Source organism: Marmota monax, unplaced genomic scaffold (genome assembly GCF_021218885.2).
Source record: "Marmota monax isolate L192 unplaced genomic scaffold, Marmota_monax_Labrador192_F-V1.1 WCK01_AAM20220418_F8-fsc00049, whole genome shotgun sequence".
Taxonomy (NCBI): domain Eukaryota; kingdom Metazoa; phylum Chordata; class Mammalia; order Rodentia; family Sciuridae; genus Marmota; species Marmota monax.
In genome coordinates, this window is record NW_026694221.1 from 11,870,494 (window position 1) to 11,884,778 (window position 14,285).

Genomic DNA, 14,285 nt, shown 5'->3' on the forward strand with positions numbered 1-14,285 from the left:
ATGCTGCATTCCTTTTCTCAACTTTTCAGGACTTTCTCCCATGGTGATTTATAGTGAATGGATGCTGAGACTGAATAGACATGATAAAGAAGAGAATTCCTGGATACCAAATTTTTCTAGGCCTGCCTTTCATTTCCTTCAATTTTATCTCAGTGCAACTATGTCTATACAAGTATAGCTTCCAAATTGTTAATTCAATGGAGTGAATCATGTCCTTGTTGTTTGGTGATCACAATGAAAGGTAGTGCATACTGTTGTGAGCTTTAAATAACATGTGAAATATGCTTTCAAAATGTAAAACATACAAAAAATATTATTTTCACTGGTTCACTGAGGTTGCAAGGACTTTCTATGAAAAAAATCATAGACTTGTATGATTTGTATGTAAACGTGAATATCAATTATTAGCTCTGTTTATTTATATTTAGTGCCTTTTATGTGCCAAAGATACCAGAAATGGAAAGCATTGTCTTTGACATTAGGGAACTAGTTTGACACTTACAGCTTGTCTCAGTGTTTTTAAAGGCAGGCTTGAAACTCAGACCTAGGTCATGTTGTTTTCCTGATGGACAACATCTTGCAGAACACCAATGTCAGACAAATCATCATGATGAAATGAGACAAAACAAGAACACTTCCCCTGGGCTGGGGATGTGGCTCAAGTGGTAGCGCGCTCGCCTGGCATGCATGCGGCCCGGGTTCGATCCTCAGCACCACATACAAACAAAGATGTTGTGTCCGCCGAAAAACTAAAAAAAAATAAATATTAAAATTCTCTCTCCCTCTCTCTCTCACTCTCTCTTAAAAAAATAAAAGCATTCTTTTAAAAAAAAAAAAAAAAGAACACTTCCCCTATTTTTTCTAAGCTGAGACAAAGAATGTTCTGTGTGCACATAACAAAATATTAATATTTAATAAAGTCATAGAAGCCATTATGATTAAGCTTAGTTTTGAAGTAAGCTCCTATAGTTGACTCCAGCAGAACAGACCAAAACTGGGGTATTCAAACCAAATTCTGAAATGGGCTAGGTCTCGAATAAAAATTAAGAGATTCACAGCAACTAATGAGAAGGAACCAGTTTACCTGAGATGGCATGCTAAGAAAGTTTCCCCCATTTTTGCCCTATAAAGAATGTGGAAATGACCAGTTAGCTTTTTGTTCTTCCTTTTTGCTTTCTTCCAAAACAGACAAAATTCTTTGCTCAGTTTATTGGAACACTCATTTTAATGGATACAATTCTTATTCTAGAATTGTAAAAATAGGCCAATAAGATCTTTAAACTAAATTTATTGTTATTTTGTCTTTTGACACCAAATAGCCCCTCTCCTTGATAGGAATAATTGCTTTGGTTGTAATATCGTTAGCCTTGCTCTTTAGCCTGACATAGTGCTTTGAGTGTCCAGTATTAAATTCCAGTCAAGTACCCACCTTTTTTTTTTTTTGGTTTACCCACCTTGTTGGGAAGCCCACTGTCTGCTTTCTTGGTTTAACGCCATGGGACAGTCAGGAAAGCGACCTTCTGTATCCCACCATCTTGAAACCCCTCTGACATGGTGCTAGATAAGATTTAAGATACCCACTCATTGAACTGTTCCTACTTCCTGATGGCACTTAATGCAGAGCAATCCTCCCTACTTTATTCTTTGGAGTCTTCCCCAAATCACCTAATCAAAGCACAAATCCTATTAGTGCTTTCTAGCACCCTCTGAGAAAAATCATAGTTTTTCATAGTGCATGTTCTTGCTCTCTGTAATAAGCCCAAACTTTTCCAACTTCAGTTATTCCTCCTGCTAGTCTTTCGCTGGAGGATACTAAAGCTCTAAGAACTTTATATATGCTATCTAATTTAAATCTGAGAGCACCACTTTTTGGGAAGTATGACCATTATTATCTCCCTTATATAGATGGAGAATGAAAGAAAGTCAAACATTATTTCCAACATCACATAGGTAGTAAATGTCTAGAATAAAACTTGCTTCTTGGTCTGTCATCAAAACAAAAAGAACTACTTCTAATTCAAACCATCTTGCTGATCTCTTGAAAGTCTCCCTAAAGATTAAGTGAACTTTGAGGACAGAGTTGGCTACAGAGAGTTTGACAGAGTAAAAACAAACATAAAAAAAAAAAATGCCCCAAATTAACCAAACAAAAATCCTGAAACAAAAAATCTGTGAAGACTTATTTGGAACCAAGGCCTGTTTTTCTGAACCTCTACGCTAATCTCTCTTGAGTACCTGGAATTGTTTCTTGTGCCAAAATTAGTAATACATGTTTACTGGTCCATACCACTTTCATATAGTCAGAAGATGGATATTATAAGGAAATAGTTCAAAGGAAAAGATGGCTTTTAAAGGAAGGAAAAAGTACACTAATACATGAGAAAACTGTGCTAACTTCCTATCTTCACTGTCATAATACACAAAATCTTCTGCATAGTTTCAGTTCAAGGGCCTTTATTATATGCTGACAAATTTGCTTCAACTTCATGCTTTTGACCACTCTTGGCCTTCCATCTCCCTGAAATGCCTTTTAACTGAATGCCCCACCACTGTTTTCTGCCTGGTGAAAACCTATGCATCCCTCCCAGATCTGGAGTAGATCTTCAGGTTTAACCTATTAAAGTACTAAGTATTCAGTTTTGTGAATATTTCAACGAAATTGATACAGGTGCATTAAAAAAGGTTGGAACTCATCATCCAGAGCTCATATATTATCATACTATTATTAACCAATATTATATTTATTTTAACATACTTACATGGTTATAATTATTACACATTATATTACATTTTATATAATTATATATTACATACTATATACTCTATTTAGGTTTTTATAGTGTCCCACGTCTGGGACGGTGGGACAAAATTTCTGTCTCCTCTGTGTTCTCAATAAATTAGAGAACTATTATAACCGTTATTTGTGTAAAGGTATGTGTCCAGTCAGGCTAATTTTTGGTGGAGCCCTCTCCTAACCCAGAGCCCACAGGCATCATTTAGGCACTGTGCGGGTGCTAAGTGTGTCCAGCATACATTCCTTCCCAGAGTGTCGAGAGCACTTTTCTGTGGCCATCCTACCGAAGCCTCCAGAGACATGTAAGAGGCTAGTAAATAAATTTGCATTCCATCAGTGTTCCAAAGGCACACAGTCAGTCTCGATCGCCTTCCAGTTTGGCGAGAAGCGGTTTCTCCAAATTCCCAAAAGAGGAAAGTGACTTTCTCATTGGTTCTGCCTGGGTCTACAAATCCGAACTCCTTCTGGGCCTTTAAGTTGCATAGCGAGGACCGCTGGAGGAGTAGAGTAGCGGAATAGACAGGCAGAACAGCCAATCACCTTATGACAGTCCCGGAAGGGGCGGGGTTCTGACGTGTAATTGAACCAGCGGCGCGGGATTGGCGAATCTAAGGCGGACCCTAGGTGGCGGGAGATTTCGGATGTGTTGGCCCGGGCCTGTGCTGTAGCGGTTGGGCTGGGCTGGGTCAAAGTCGTGGGCTGCGGAACCAGGAAGGCGAACCCACCCTGATCCCTGAGCCCCGACTGTGCTTGGTGAAGGATTGCCTTCTCTTGGTCCGGGTGCTGTGGGGAAAGATGGAGCGGCACCGGCCGCGGCTGCACCACCCAGCCTATGGCTCCGCCGCCGGGGCCCCCTATCCCTCCTCCGCCTTGCTCCGCAGCTGCCGGGAGAGCAAGATTCAGCGCAAGAAGGGCCCCCAACACCCTCCGTTGCCTCGCGGGCCAGAGGAGCCTGGGGAGAAACGCCCCAAATTTGTAAGTATCGCCTACTGCTGGGATGCGGCTGCTGTCGCCTCACTCAGGTGCTGTGAACCGGTCCTCGCATCCTTCAAGCCCATTAAATTTAGACGTGCCTGACAGCCAGGTTGGGCACACCGGGACTGGGGACTAAATTTTGTTCTAAATATCTAGAGCTGCTGATCTTCATAGATCGACCACGATAGGTCCAATTCTATTAGGATAATTGTACAAATGCACTGATTGTTGTGCTGGCCCACATTTCTTAAGGCCGACCTGTAAAGCAGTACAAATATGTATGTGTTGACGTCATCTACGTGAACATTGCATTTTTTAAAAAATCGAACTTCTCTCTTTTCCTTAGAGTAAGAGGGTATAAGACAGAAAGTGAACTTTTAGGTGATAGTATTTATTTTTCTGCTTAATTTTTAATTCAATAAGAGTTTTTTAAGGTAGATGCATTTTTCCAAGTTGAAACAGCCCATTTTAAAACTTGGCGGGCCATGTAGTCACTGCTAAAGAATGTTTAGTTTGGAAAGAAGTCTAAGTATTTGAAACTTGCTGTTCTGATTTGCTTTACTTACTCACTTCAACACTCAAGGGAACTGTCATGATTAGCACCTTGAAAGTTTTGTCTTAGCTAGTGAAAGACTAGCGATTCATTTGGTTGTGTGTGTGTGTAAGTAACTCCTAGAAGCTTGATAGATGTGGGTCGGGCCCAACCAAATTGAAATGTAATATTAACCTCTTCATTGACTTAAGAGTAAGGAAAATATTTTTTAATATAGTGATAGCACAGCATTCGCGGTTTGTAGACAAGTAAAACTTGAGTAATTTGCCTTATGATTCACAAATTAAGGGAATAGTGGCTTGTGAACCAGTTGCTAAATATGACATTTAGTTAAATATAGAAAAAAAATCATTAAAAATAATAGTTGAGGGGCTAGAGTCTGGCATAGCAGTAGAGCGTGGGGCACTGGGTTACATTCTCAGCACCACATATAAATAAGTAAATAAAATAAAGGTCCATCAACAACTAAAAAATATTTAAAAAAATAAACAAGAGTTGAGCCTTCCCTTAGACACAGCCCTGTAATCCTAGCTCCTATGGAGGCTGAAGAAGGAGGATCACCAGTTCTAGGCCAGCCTGGGCAATTTAGCAGGACTATGTCTCAAAATAAAAAGGGTTGGGGATGTAGTTCAGTGGAAGAATGCTTGCCCATCACGTGCATGGCCCTGGGTTCAATCTTCATTCCTACAAACCAAAATCAACTGAGCATGGCTATGAGATACATCAGTATACTGAAAATGAGGAACAATAGGAATTAATTATACTAAATTAAGTATCAAAATGACCAAGCCTGTACTTGATCATTGTTTTCTTGACAGATTTGTAGAATAGGAGAGAGTTAATTTGGCAATGAAAGATTCTGCCCAATATGAGAAAAATCCACTGGAACATGACTTTCTTTTATAATCTACTCCTGGGTTAATAATTTCATTCTAGCTTGGCATGGTGGCACATGCCTATCTCAGTGCTTGGGAGACTGAGGTAGGAGTATCCCAAGTTCAAAGTGAACCTCAACAATTTGGCAAGGTCCCAAACAATTTAGGGAGATCCTGTCTCAGAAAGATAAAAAGGGATGGGGATGTCACTTAGTGGTTAAGGGCCCCTAATTCAATCCCTGATTTAAAAAAAAAAAAAATTGTTCTGTTTTGTCTTGACTCCAGTGGCTCATATGGAACATGGGAGTTATTATTTTCCCTAATTCCCAGCAAGGAGGTTGTGAAAACAGAACCCAAATCAATATTTATGTTTAGTGTCATCAAAGTCTATATCCTGTGCTTTGGGTTCTAGTTTCTGTGTTTTTCATTGCTTAGGTGTGCCATATTGCCTTTTGCATCACACCATTTGTTAAAAGCGTGATGGAATGACATCTAAAATCTAATATGAAAGGAAAGTGACCACAACACTCTGAGTGACCAAGAGATCTTTATTGCAGCAGTGCAACAGAGGAGAAAAGAGAGAAAGAGAGAGCGCGTGTGCAAGAGAGACAGCAAGAGCAAGAGAGACAGAGCAAGAGAGACGGAGCAAGAGCAAGAGAGACAGAGCAAGAGCAAGAGAGAGAGAGAGGCCCGGAGGAGGGAGTTTTTATAGTCCAAATCTAATGGGGTCTCTGGGTCTGCAAGCTGCCTTGTTGGCACACAAGGGGGTTAAGTGTTCAGCCTTGAGGGGCAGGTTGAGTGTTCAGCTTTGAGCAGGGGGGCGAAGCATTCAGCCTTGAGTGGGGGCTTAGGCCTTTGGGCTTGAAGCATACAGGTGATAAAGAACCAGACCTAGGGTTTGAGTGGCCAGGTAACCCTGCAGCTAACTTTGTTTGGCATGCCCTGCAGACAACTTATTCAGCCTGTCCTGCACCTTAACTTTTTTGCTCTAAAATGAATAAACATATCTAAAATACTGTGTGGATGGGATTTGATTTGAATTGTGATTTCATATTTAGAAGTAATTTGTACTCATGTGATCTTTGAAATTCCATCATCAGTTGTGATCACCACATTAGATCTGCTATTTAACTTGTTCTTGATTTATTTTAGCATTTTAAAAAAAATTTTGATAAGTTGTATGTGCTTTCTTTTCAATTCTGCCTGAGTGGTCCCCCTTTTTTTAGACCCCCCCTCCCCTTAAATACATTTTACTTGTCTGTTACTAGTCTTTATATAATTGTTCTGGTATGTGCAGTCTTTGGCTTGGCCTCATGGTGGCTAGCTCCTGTTGATCTTTGTAAGTTCATTTCATTGCTTTATCTTAACCTGTAGGATTCCAGGAGGCTTAAACAAGACAATTTTCTTTCTTAATGGCTTGCTTTTTGGGGAACCAAATCTAGGACCTTATACTTGTAGTGAGTGCTGTACCACTGAACCTAGGCCCCTGGGATTGCTTTTCTATGGAAATATTTAGAATGTTTCTACCAGGAACCTGATCAGACTGACAATTTTGGATCACTTTTTTGAACTGGGATCCTTTTTTTTTTTTAAATATTTATTTTTTGGTTAGACACAATTCCTTTATTTTGTTTGTTTATTTATTTTTATGTGGGTGTTAAGGATCGAACCCAGGGCCTCGCGTATGCCAGGCAAGCGCTCTACCGCTGAGCCCCAGCCCCAGCCCCAGCACTGGGATTCTTAAGAAGGGCTGGAGGTCTATGCTCAGCTTTACCTGAATTTCTGGCCTAAGGCTAATATACCAGTTTTAAGGATGCCTCCTAAGTAGCTGTTTTGGTTTGCCTGCCTTTTTATTTGAGCAAACCAAAATAAGAATGATTTGCAAATTGGACAGTTCCTAGAACTAGAGGCAGTTCCGAGAACTCCAACGTTGTGATCAGACAGAATTTATAGGAAAATAGTGAGGTCATAGAAAACAATTTAATTGATGACAGCTTAGTCAATCAAAGTGGTCATTTGGTTAAAGCTTAACAGTTGGTTATAGCCTAATTAGTTAACTGGCTGGCTGGCCTTCTTCAGCTTGCCAAACTCAAGTTACTGTGACTGAATGATATTGGTTTGGTCTGTCAGGCTCAGTGCAGGTGCTCAGTCCAAGTCCATGACTTACAAATTTTATATTATCTGTGTTTATCATATGAAGAGATTGCCTAAGGTCACATAGCTTTGATCCTTAATCACTGTCCTGTATTACTCTTTCATAGCTGCTGGGAATTTTAATCTTCACTGATTGTCTCATTTAAGAGAACCATTAACAATAATTAGTGATGCTTTTTTTTTTTTTTTTTTTTTTTGGTAGTACCTGGGATTGAACTCACAGGTGCTCTACCACTGAGCAACATCCCAGATTTTTATTTTATTTTATTTTAATTTCGAGACGAAATTTTTCTAAGTTGCCAAGGCTGGCCTCCAACTTACAATCCTCTAGCTGCAGCGTCCTGAGTTGCTGGAATTACAGGTGTGCACCATCACACCTGTCATAATGCTTTTAATGAATCGTTAGTGATTTCCTGGTTATATGCAGGTTGTAAGGTGGAAAGAGGTATAAGGTTGGAGACCTTTTGTTTACTGAAGTGGGAATTCAAAGTTGAAAACAAAGGAGGCTTGATGAGATTAGTACATCCTTGCTAATTGCTTTGAGTTTATTTTGAGGCAGGTGTAGTAAACTGAGTAATGACTTTCCAAAAGATATCCACTCCTGGATCCTGGGAACCTGTAAATGTTACATGATATAGCAAAATGGACTCTGCATACATGATTAAGGATTTAAAAAATGTGCAGATTAGTCTGGGTGTCAGCTTGGGTCCTAAGTGCACATACATGTATCCTTGTGTGGCTACAGAGGTAGAAATGGGTGATCAGAAGGTATGAGAGTCAGGTAGTGGTTCTCCCCAACAGGAGAGGGAGAGGGGGAGGGGGAGGGGGAGGGGGGAGGGGGGAGTGGGGGGAGAGAGCGCTTGCGCTTGAAAAAAGCGAGCAGTCCCAACCACACGTTGATTTTGGCCCTGAAAACTGATTTGGGACTTCTAGCCTCCAGAACTGAGAGAATGAATTTTCAGTATTTTGAACCTTCAGATTTGTGGTAATTTGTTACAGCTGCCATAGGAAACTAAGCAGGTAGTATAGTTTCCAGGATGACCACATTATAAGGTTATAGGAGAACCATCAGATTTGTTTAACTCTCTTCCTTGTATTACTTGAATTTTTTTGGAAGGTTTGTAATTTGGGCAGATGTAAGATAATCAAATACAATAAAAAATGAAAAATGGGATAAGAGTCTAAACCTTTATTTGGCTTTTGTGTGGTGTATCATTTTTATAGTTAAGAAGACTGAGAAAAGATGAAGCTGAAGATGCTCTATTTAAAAAAGAATTATTCCTTTACTTTAATTCTCAGCTTAACTGACATTTTCAGTTGTCCTAGAGTTAGTTGTCGAGAATTGAGAGTGTTTTTAGTTGAAGGCATCAGGCCCCTGATTTTATGCATGCCAAAGTTCTACCAAACATCTCAGACATAGTAACCTTTTGATGAAGGTAAAATCATTTATTTAGGCCACTCTTTCAAGAAATTGCTCTGAAATTTCCCAGACTTTCCTTTCTATTTATTATTCCTAATAAAACAATTTTTTTGGTCTTAACATATGATCTATCATAAGAATATGTCAAGTGACTTCTGGGGGGAGTACATTTAGATGCTAAAAACAGATGATATATGGTATTGAATACTTCTGGACTACTCTGGATCTTTGAGGGTAAAAAGGGGTGGGGGTAGGGATGATTGTCTCAGATTTAGAGTAGGGCTTAATTGCTTTTTTTAAAGACTCATGTCTTTAATTATGAAGCAAGCAAACTGACATACATTTATTATACTGTGAAACCTTGCATCTCATCTAGTCTATCTTGTAGCAATTGCTTCTGAACAGATGTTACCTGAAACACCTTTATGCAGTTGGTGGAATGGTAAAATTTGTCATGCTTTTATTATTGTTGTCTGAAATTAACTCTACTTTATGGCATAGCTTTATTGCTGTGTCCTAGAATCTTTATATATTTATTGCCTTATAAATTGGAGTTAAAATTGGCTTTTTATATAGAATGTAAATTAACATGTATATAACTTGTTTATGCTTGCAGAATAATACAAGAAAAAACTGCTACGTATTACACTAATGTAATTGTCTTTAACTCAGCACATAGTATCCTCTAAACCAGGAAGGAAATGAATGCTAAAGAATATGCTTACCATCACACTCTTTCTTGTTTATCTCAGACACTAATTTGACTTTTAGATCTATAAAATATAGATTAAGCATAACCTTTTACTTCATGGGATATTAAGGATCAAAGCATGGGCTTTCTTTGAACAGGATCTACAAAGGTAACAGTTTTCTCAATAGCAGCAGGATGGCATTGAAATACCTTACCATTGGGACTAATTTCTTCTCAAATAGCAAATCAAATGGTTATTATTAGGGGAGAATTTAAGAGTTTAAGTAAGCTAAATTTTGATTCTGAAACATTCAAATTACTGCTAGTTAGTGAAAAGTATTTGGAAATGCTTGCCATAGATTTTATTTTTCACAAGACCAATTGCCATTCTTTCTTAGAGTTTCTTATAGAAGAGGTCATTATGAATAACATTTAAGGGCATTGACTTGTATTATTCCCAGGTCTTGTATCCAGCTATGTCACAATAGCTTTGTGAACTTGCCCAATTGCTTAACTTCTCAGTGTGCCTCTTTCCTGTGTGTAAAATGGGGCTATTATGCAGATTAAAAGTTAACATGTCAGTGTGTCAGTGGCTAGAATAGCACTTGGCTCACTGTAACCTATATGTTAATATTTGCCATTTATAGGATTACTATTTTATTGTCATAGTAGTAAAATATCAGTACAATTTTTGCCTATATTGTAAGGCACTGGGAACATATATTTGATATGTGAATAACTTTCTGATACTGGGAAATCTTAATTGAGCCAGGATTTTATCTCATAGTATAGTGGAGGTAGAACTGAGGTATTTTCACACATATCAAGTGACATTTGTGTTGATGTAGAATTCTGATTTGAGGGCTGAATGGACAGAGAAAGTATCTAAAATTTTCTGAGGGGTATCTTCTTAATTTGTAAAATGGGGTTCATTGAACTATGAAACTTGCAAATAAATGAAACTTAGAAAAAAAGAAACCTACATAGGAAAAAAAATCAGTCTTAGGAAAAAAAATCTTGTGGTACTCCAGTTTATACTTGGATGATAATAAAAATGTTACTAATATATTTATAGATATAAAACTAAGTATGACTTTATGTTTATGGCTCTTTTATAACCAAAAAACTAAAATAGATTTACATATAAAATTCAAAACAAAACTATAAAACCAGTAAAATTCAAATTAACACCACCATTAATTTAATGTGATTGATGATGATGTTTTGCTGAAATTAAATCACCATTATTGGATTTAATAGTGGAAAAATATGTTTATGTTAGCTATATTCTCTTTTTTTTAACTTGATTCTGGGATGGAAATAAAATCTCAAAGCTTAGGGATATGAATCCAAAGACAGTCTCACAGATTGGTAGAGACGAACCTTAAATAAGAAAGCAGGCATTTCTTTGTGGATACTGGAAGAGAAAAGATGAAGAAACTGGATGAAGAAAAGATGAAGAGAAAAGATGCAGATATTTATGCCTACAGCAAGTTCAAGCAACAGGGGCCTTTATTTTGTCTCTGAACAAGAGATGAAGGTGATTACTGAGTCTGGGGTAACTATATCTAAGATCTTTTAAGTAAAAGCTGTGATATATCTTGTTTGGGAAAAAGTGGATGCTTAATACATACACAAAGGATATCATTAATAAGATACAAAAGAAAACAAGTGTCAGCATTGCCTCTGTGGGGGTGGCACCTTATCTGTGGTCTGGAATAGAAGGGAGGCTCAGTGAATGGAAATTCACTGAGCTTATGCTGTTGGACTTCTTAAGATGTGCAGACATTACTTTTTCATTAAAAAAAAAAAAACAGTTATTTACAACAAAAGGGAATCAAGTCCCTAGATAGGGTAAAGAGAGTGATAAAAGTTTAGCATAAATGCTAGTTAAAAGTCAGGGCTCTAGAGTTCACCTCCATCAGCCCTCACCCCTGCTGTGGCAGATACTGAAGTTCCCTAACCTCTCTCAGTTCCATCATTTGCAAGACAGGGGAAGTGAGAGTTCCACTTTAAAGCCCCACAATGCAGTGATTAAAACAGCGCCTGCCCACTGAGAAAGCTCAAAGTATGTGGCTATTGTGATGATGATTATCTAACAGCATTCAGGACCCACAGTCCAAGGGCATCAGTTCACACAGCTGGGACAGTTTCCACAAGGACACAGCAGCCCAGTTCAGCCAGAGAAGCTGCCACATTGCTCCAAGCTTGGAGATCTGAGGCAACATGATAAGGCAGCCAAAGGTCATCTTATTTATTTATATTCTACCTTAGGTGAGGTTTGAGGAGGTGAGGAGTTTCAAGGCATCCTGGTTAAAAGGAAGCCCCAGGGTTACCTTTGTGGAGTGTGGGTTTAGTGTGTAGCAATGGTTGGTAATAGAAGACTAACAGTGAAAGACAGAGAGGCAAGGTCAAGAAGCTGGAGGCTGGGATGAAACAGAAAGCATGGGGATATGTCCAGGGACCAAATCTCTTGATGTCTCTCTCATGCCAATGAACAGAAGGGTCCCAGAACACAATCCCTGTGTCCAGCAGCAGGAAAAAGGTCAAAATGCCATTAATAACTGAGATCCTGTCACATCCCCTTCAAGATGACCACCCTAGAGAATTTTAAACAGCAGTGACGGGATCTACCCTACTTGAGAGTCCATCAAAGAATCACAAACATTAAACTAGTAAAAGCTGTCACATATTAACAGTTGGGCACTATGCCTAACCTATTGTCATGCACATTAATTCAACTAACCCCACAAAAATCTATAAGCATAAATATTGATTATTTCCACTTAACAGATTGGACTACTGAGGTTCAGAGATTGATTAATTTGGCCAAGGATATATAGCCATAATGAATCCAGTCTGAGCCCCTTTCATCACTGTATTAACGGTGGGGTTCTAAAGCCACACTGCCAGGCCTAGTCCTTCAATGATCCAGATGTGTTTCTGGTAGTCTTCACACATCCTTGCCAACCAGCACTGGGATCTTTAATAAAAAAAGAAATGGACATTTAGGGTATATGTATAACATTTAAATCACTCTTAAATGAATTAATGAACCAAGCAGGATAAAGTTACAAGAGGAATGTGGCACTTAGCCAAGCATTCAGATTCCTATTATAAGCACAAGTCTAAACTAGCCACCACAGAAAGTGACTTCCAAAAGCTTTTATAAACGTAAGCATAAAATAACTAAAAGCAGGATCGGAACAACATATCAATAAGAAAAACCCTCAGAAGAGAGACTAAGGGACATCAGAGCCCAGTTTTAATTGAAGACAATCGCCTTTTATAAAGAAATGAAACTGTCACTTTGAATTTCTGAATGTAGATTATATATACTCCATTTTTCATGTTCGTTTCTCAAGTTGTCAATTTTTTCATTAAAAATGAATTGTATTGTCATTATGAATAGAATTCCATCCAGGTTTTCAATAAACAAAAACAATTTAATTCTGAAGTCCATAATTAATGTCACCAATGTTCAAATCTTTTATTTAAAAATGAATATTACAAAGTTTTTATTTTAGGACATCCAAATAAACAGCTCACCTTGGAAAAATGTAGCAATTAAGAGATAAACCCGCATATCCTGATAGGATACTTTCCAATAAAACTGGCTAAATAACTGCAGAATCATGAATCTCACAAATAATCCATGTACTAAGGGTTTCAAGAAATTCTACACTACAACTTTGGTGAGCTGTGGTACTCAGGTTATTTAGTCATCTTTAAACCATGACGGCATGACTTCAATCACAACTGCTTGGGTATACCCCAAGTCCCTCAACACACAGAGAGCTCTTATATGACGTATCAAATCATCCTGGTGCCTCCTTCCTTTCCAGGAGTTATGACATGCATGATACTCAAAGATGAAGAGATTAGAAAGCTTTTGGGTATTAATTCCATTTACTGATTTACTTCTAGGGTTTATAGATGGATGATAAATATATATCCCTTTTAAAAAATTAAAATTAAAAAAATCCTGTAAGACTTCAAAGAAATGAATGACAAAGATTACAAGGAGATACAGTGATTTTTTAAAAAAGGAATTTCAATAGAATTTATGAATTTTCATTTCTTAAGCTTATTGGTGAGAATACAGTGTTTACCCTTTCTATGATAAATAAAAATTCCAAAATGACACTGTTCAGGAAACAATGTACCCACAGCAACAGAAATTTAAATTTCAAGAGAAAAGTGTGTATAAAGGCTTTCTCAACATTTTCATACAATTTACTAAAAAACGTTTACATATAGCTGTCTTCTTCATATAAACTATATCAAGTGGCAGCCTTCTGTAGAATGTTTTAATGTTAATGTAAATTCTATATTGATGAACTTGAATTTAGTATTATCTCAAGGCCCTGCTTGTTTGGCTTATATACAAATAAAATGAAGACCATTCATTAAGTTGAAATGATGAGGAGGAACAAGAGAATGACCAACATAAAATCTTCAGACAATTCTGTGTGGTATTGGCTTTTTGTGATTTAAAACTGTGAGGCTAACATCCTTAATTTAAGAAGGAAAAAAAAATTATTGCTTTTATACTGGTACTTGAGGTACTGTTTAAATGTCTGGTTAACCAAGACACTTGAAATGAACTACATCTATTTTATAGCCATCAGCAATGGTCTTTACTATCTCTTGACCTAGCCCCATTCCACCAGGAATACCTCACTCTCTTTAGGCTCCATGCTCTTAGAGTCCTTGAATGTTTTCCATTATAAAAGAAAAAGCAGTAGTCCTCTGGTAGCCTATCTGTTCAATTACTATATCTTGGTGAATGGTTCTAAAAGAAATATAAATATAACCCATTT

The 14,285-nt window shown here is 37.8% G+C and overlaps 1 protein-coding gene across 3 annotated transcripts in view; it reads left to right on the forward strand.

Moving 5' to 3' along the window:
• Positions 1–3,419: 3,419 nt before the first annotated feature.
• Positions 3,420–14,285, forward strand: part of Diaph3 (diaphanous related formin 3) — a 481,958-nt gene continuing 471,092 nt past the window's right edge. For all 3 annotated transcript variants that reach the window (XM_046466464.2, XM_058586107.1, XM_058586106.1), the window contains exon 1: positions 3,420–3,769. In XM_046466464.2, coding sequence (XP_046322420.1) covers positions 3,590–3,769 — 180 coding nt within the window. In that variant the 5' untranslated portion in view covers positions 3,420–3,589. The remainder of the gene's footprint in view (positions 3,770–14,285) is intronic.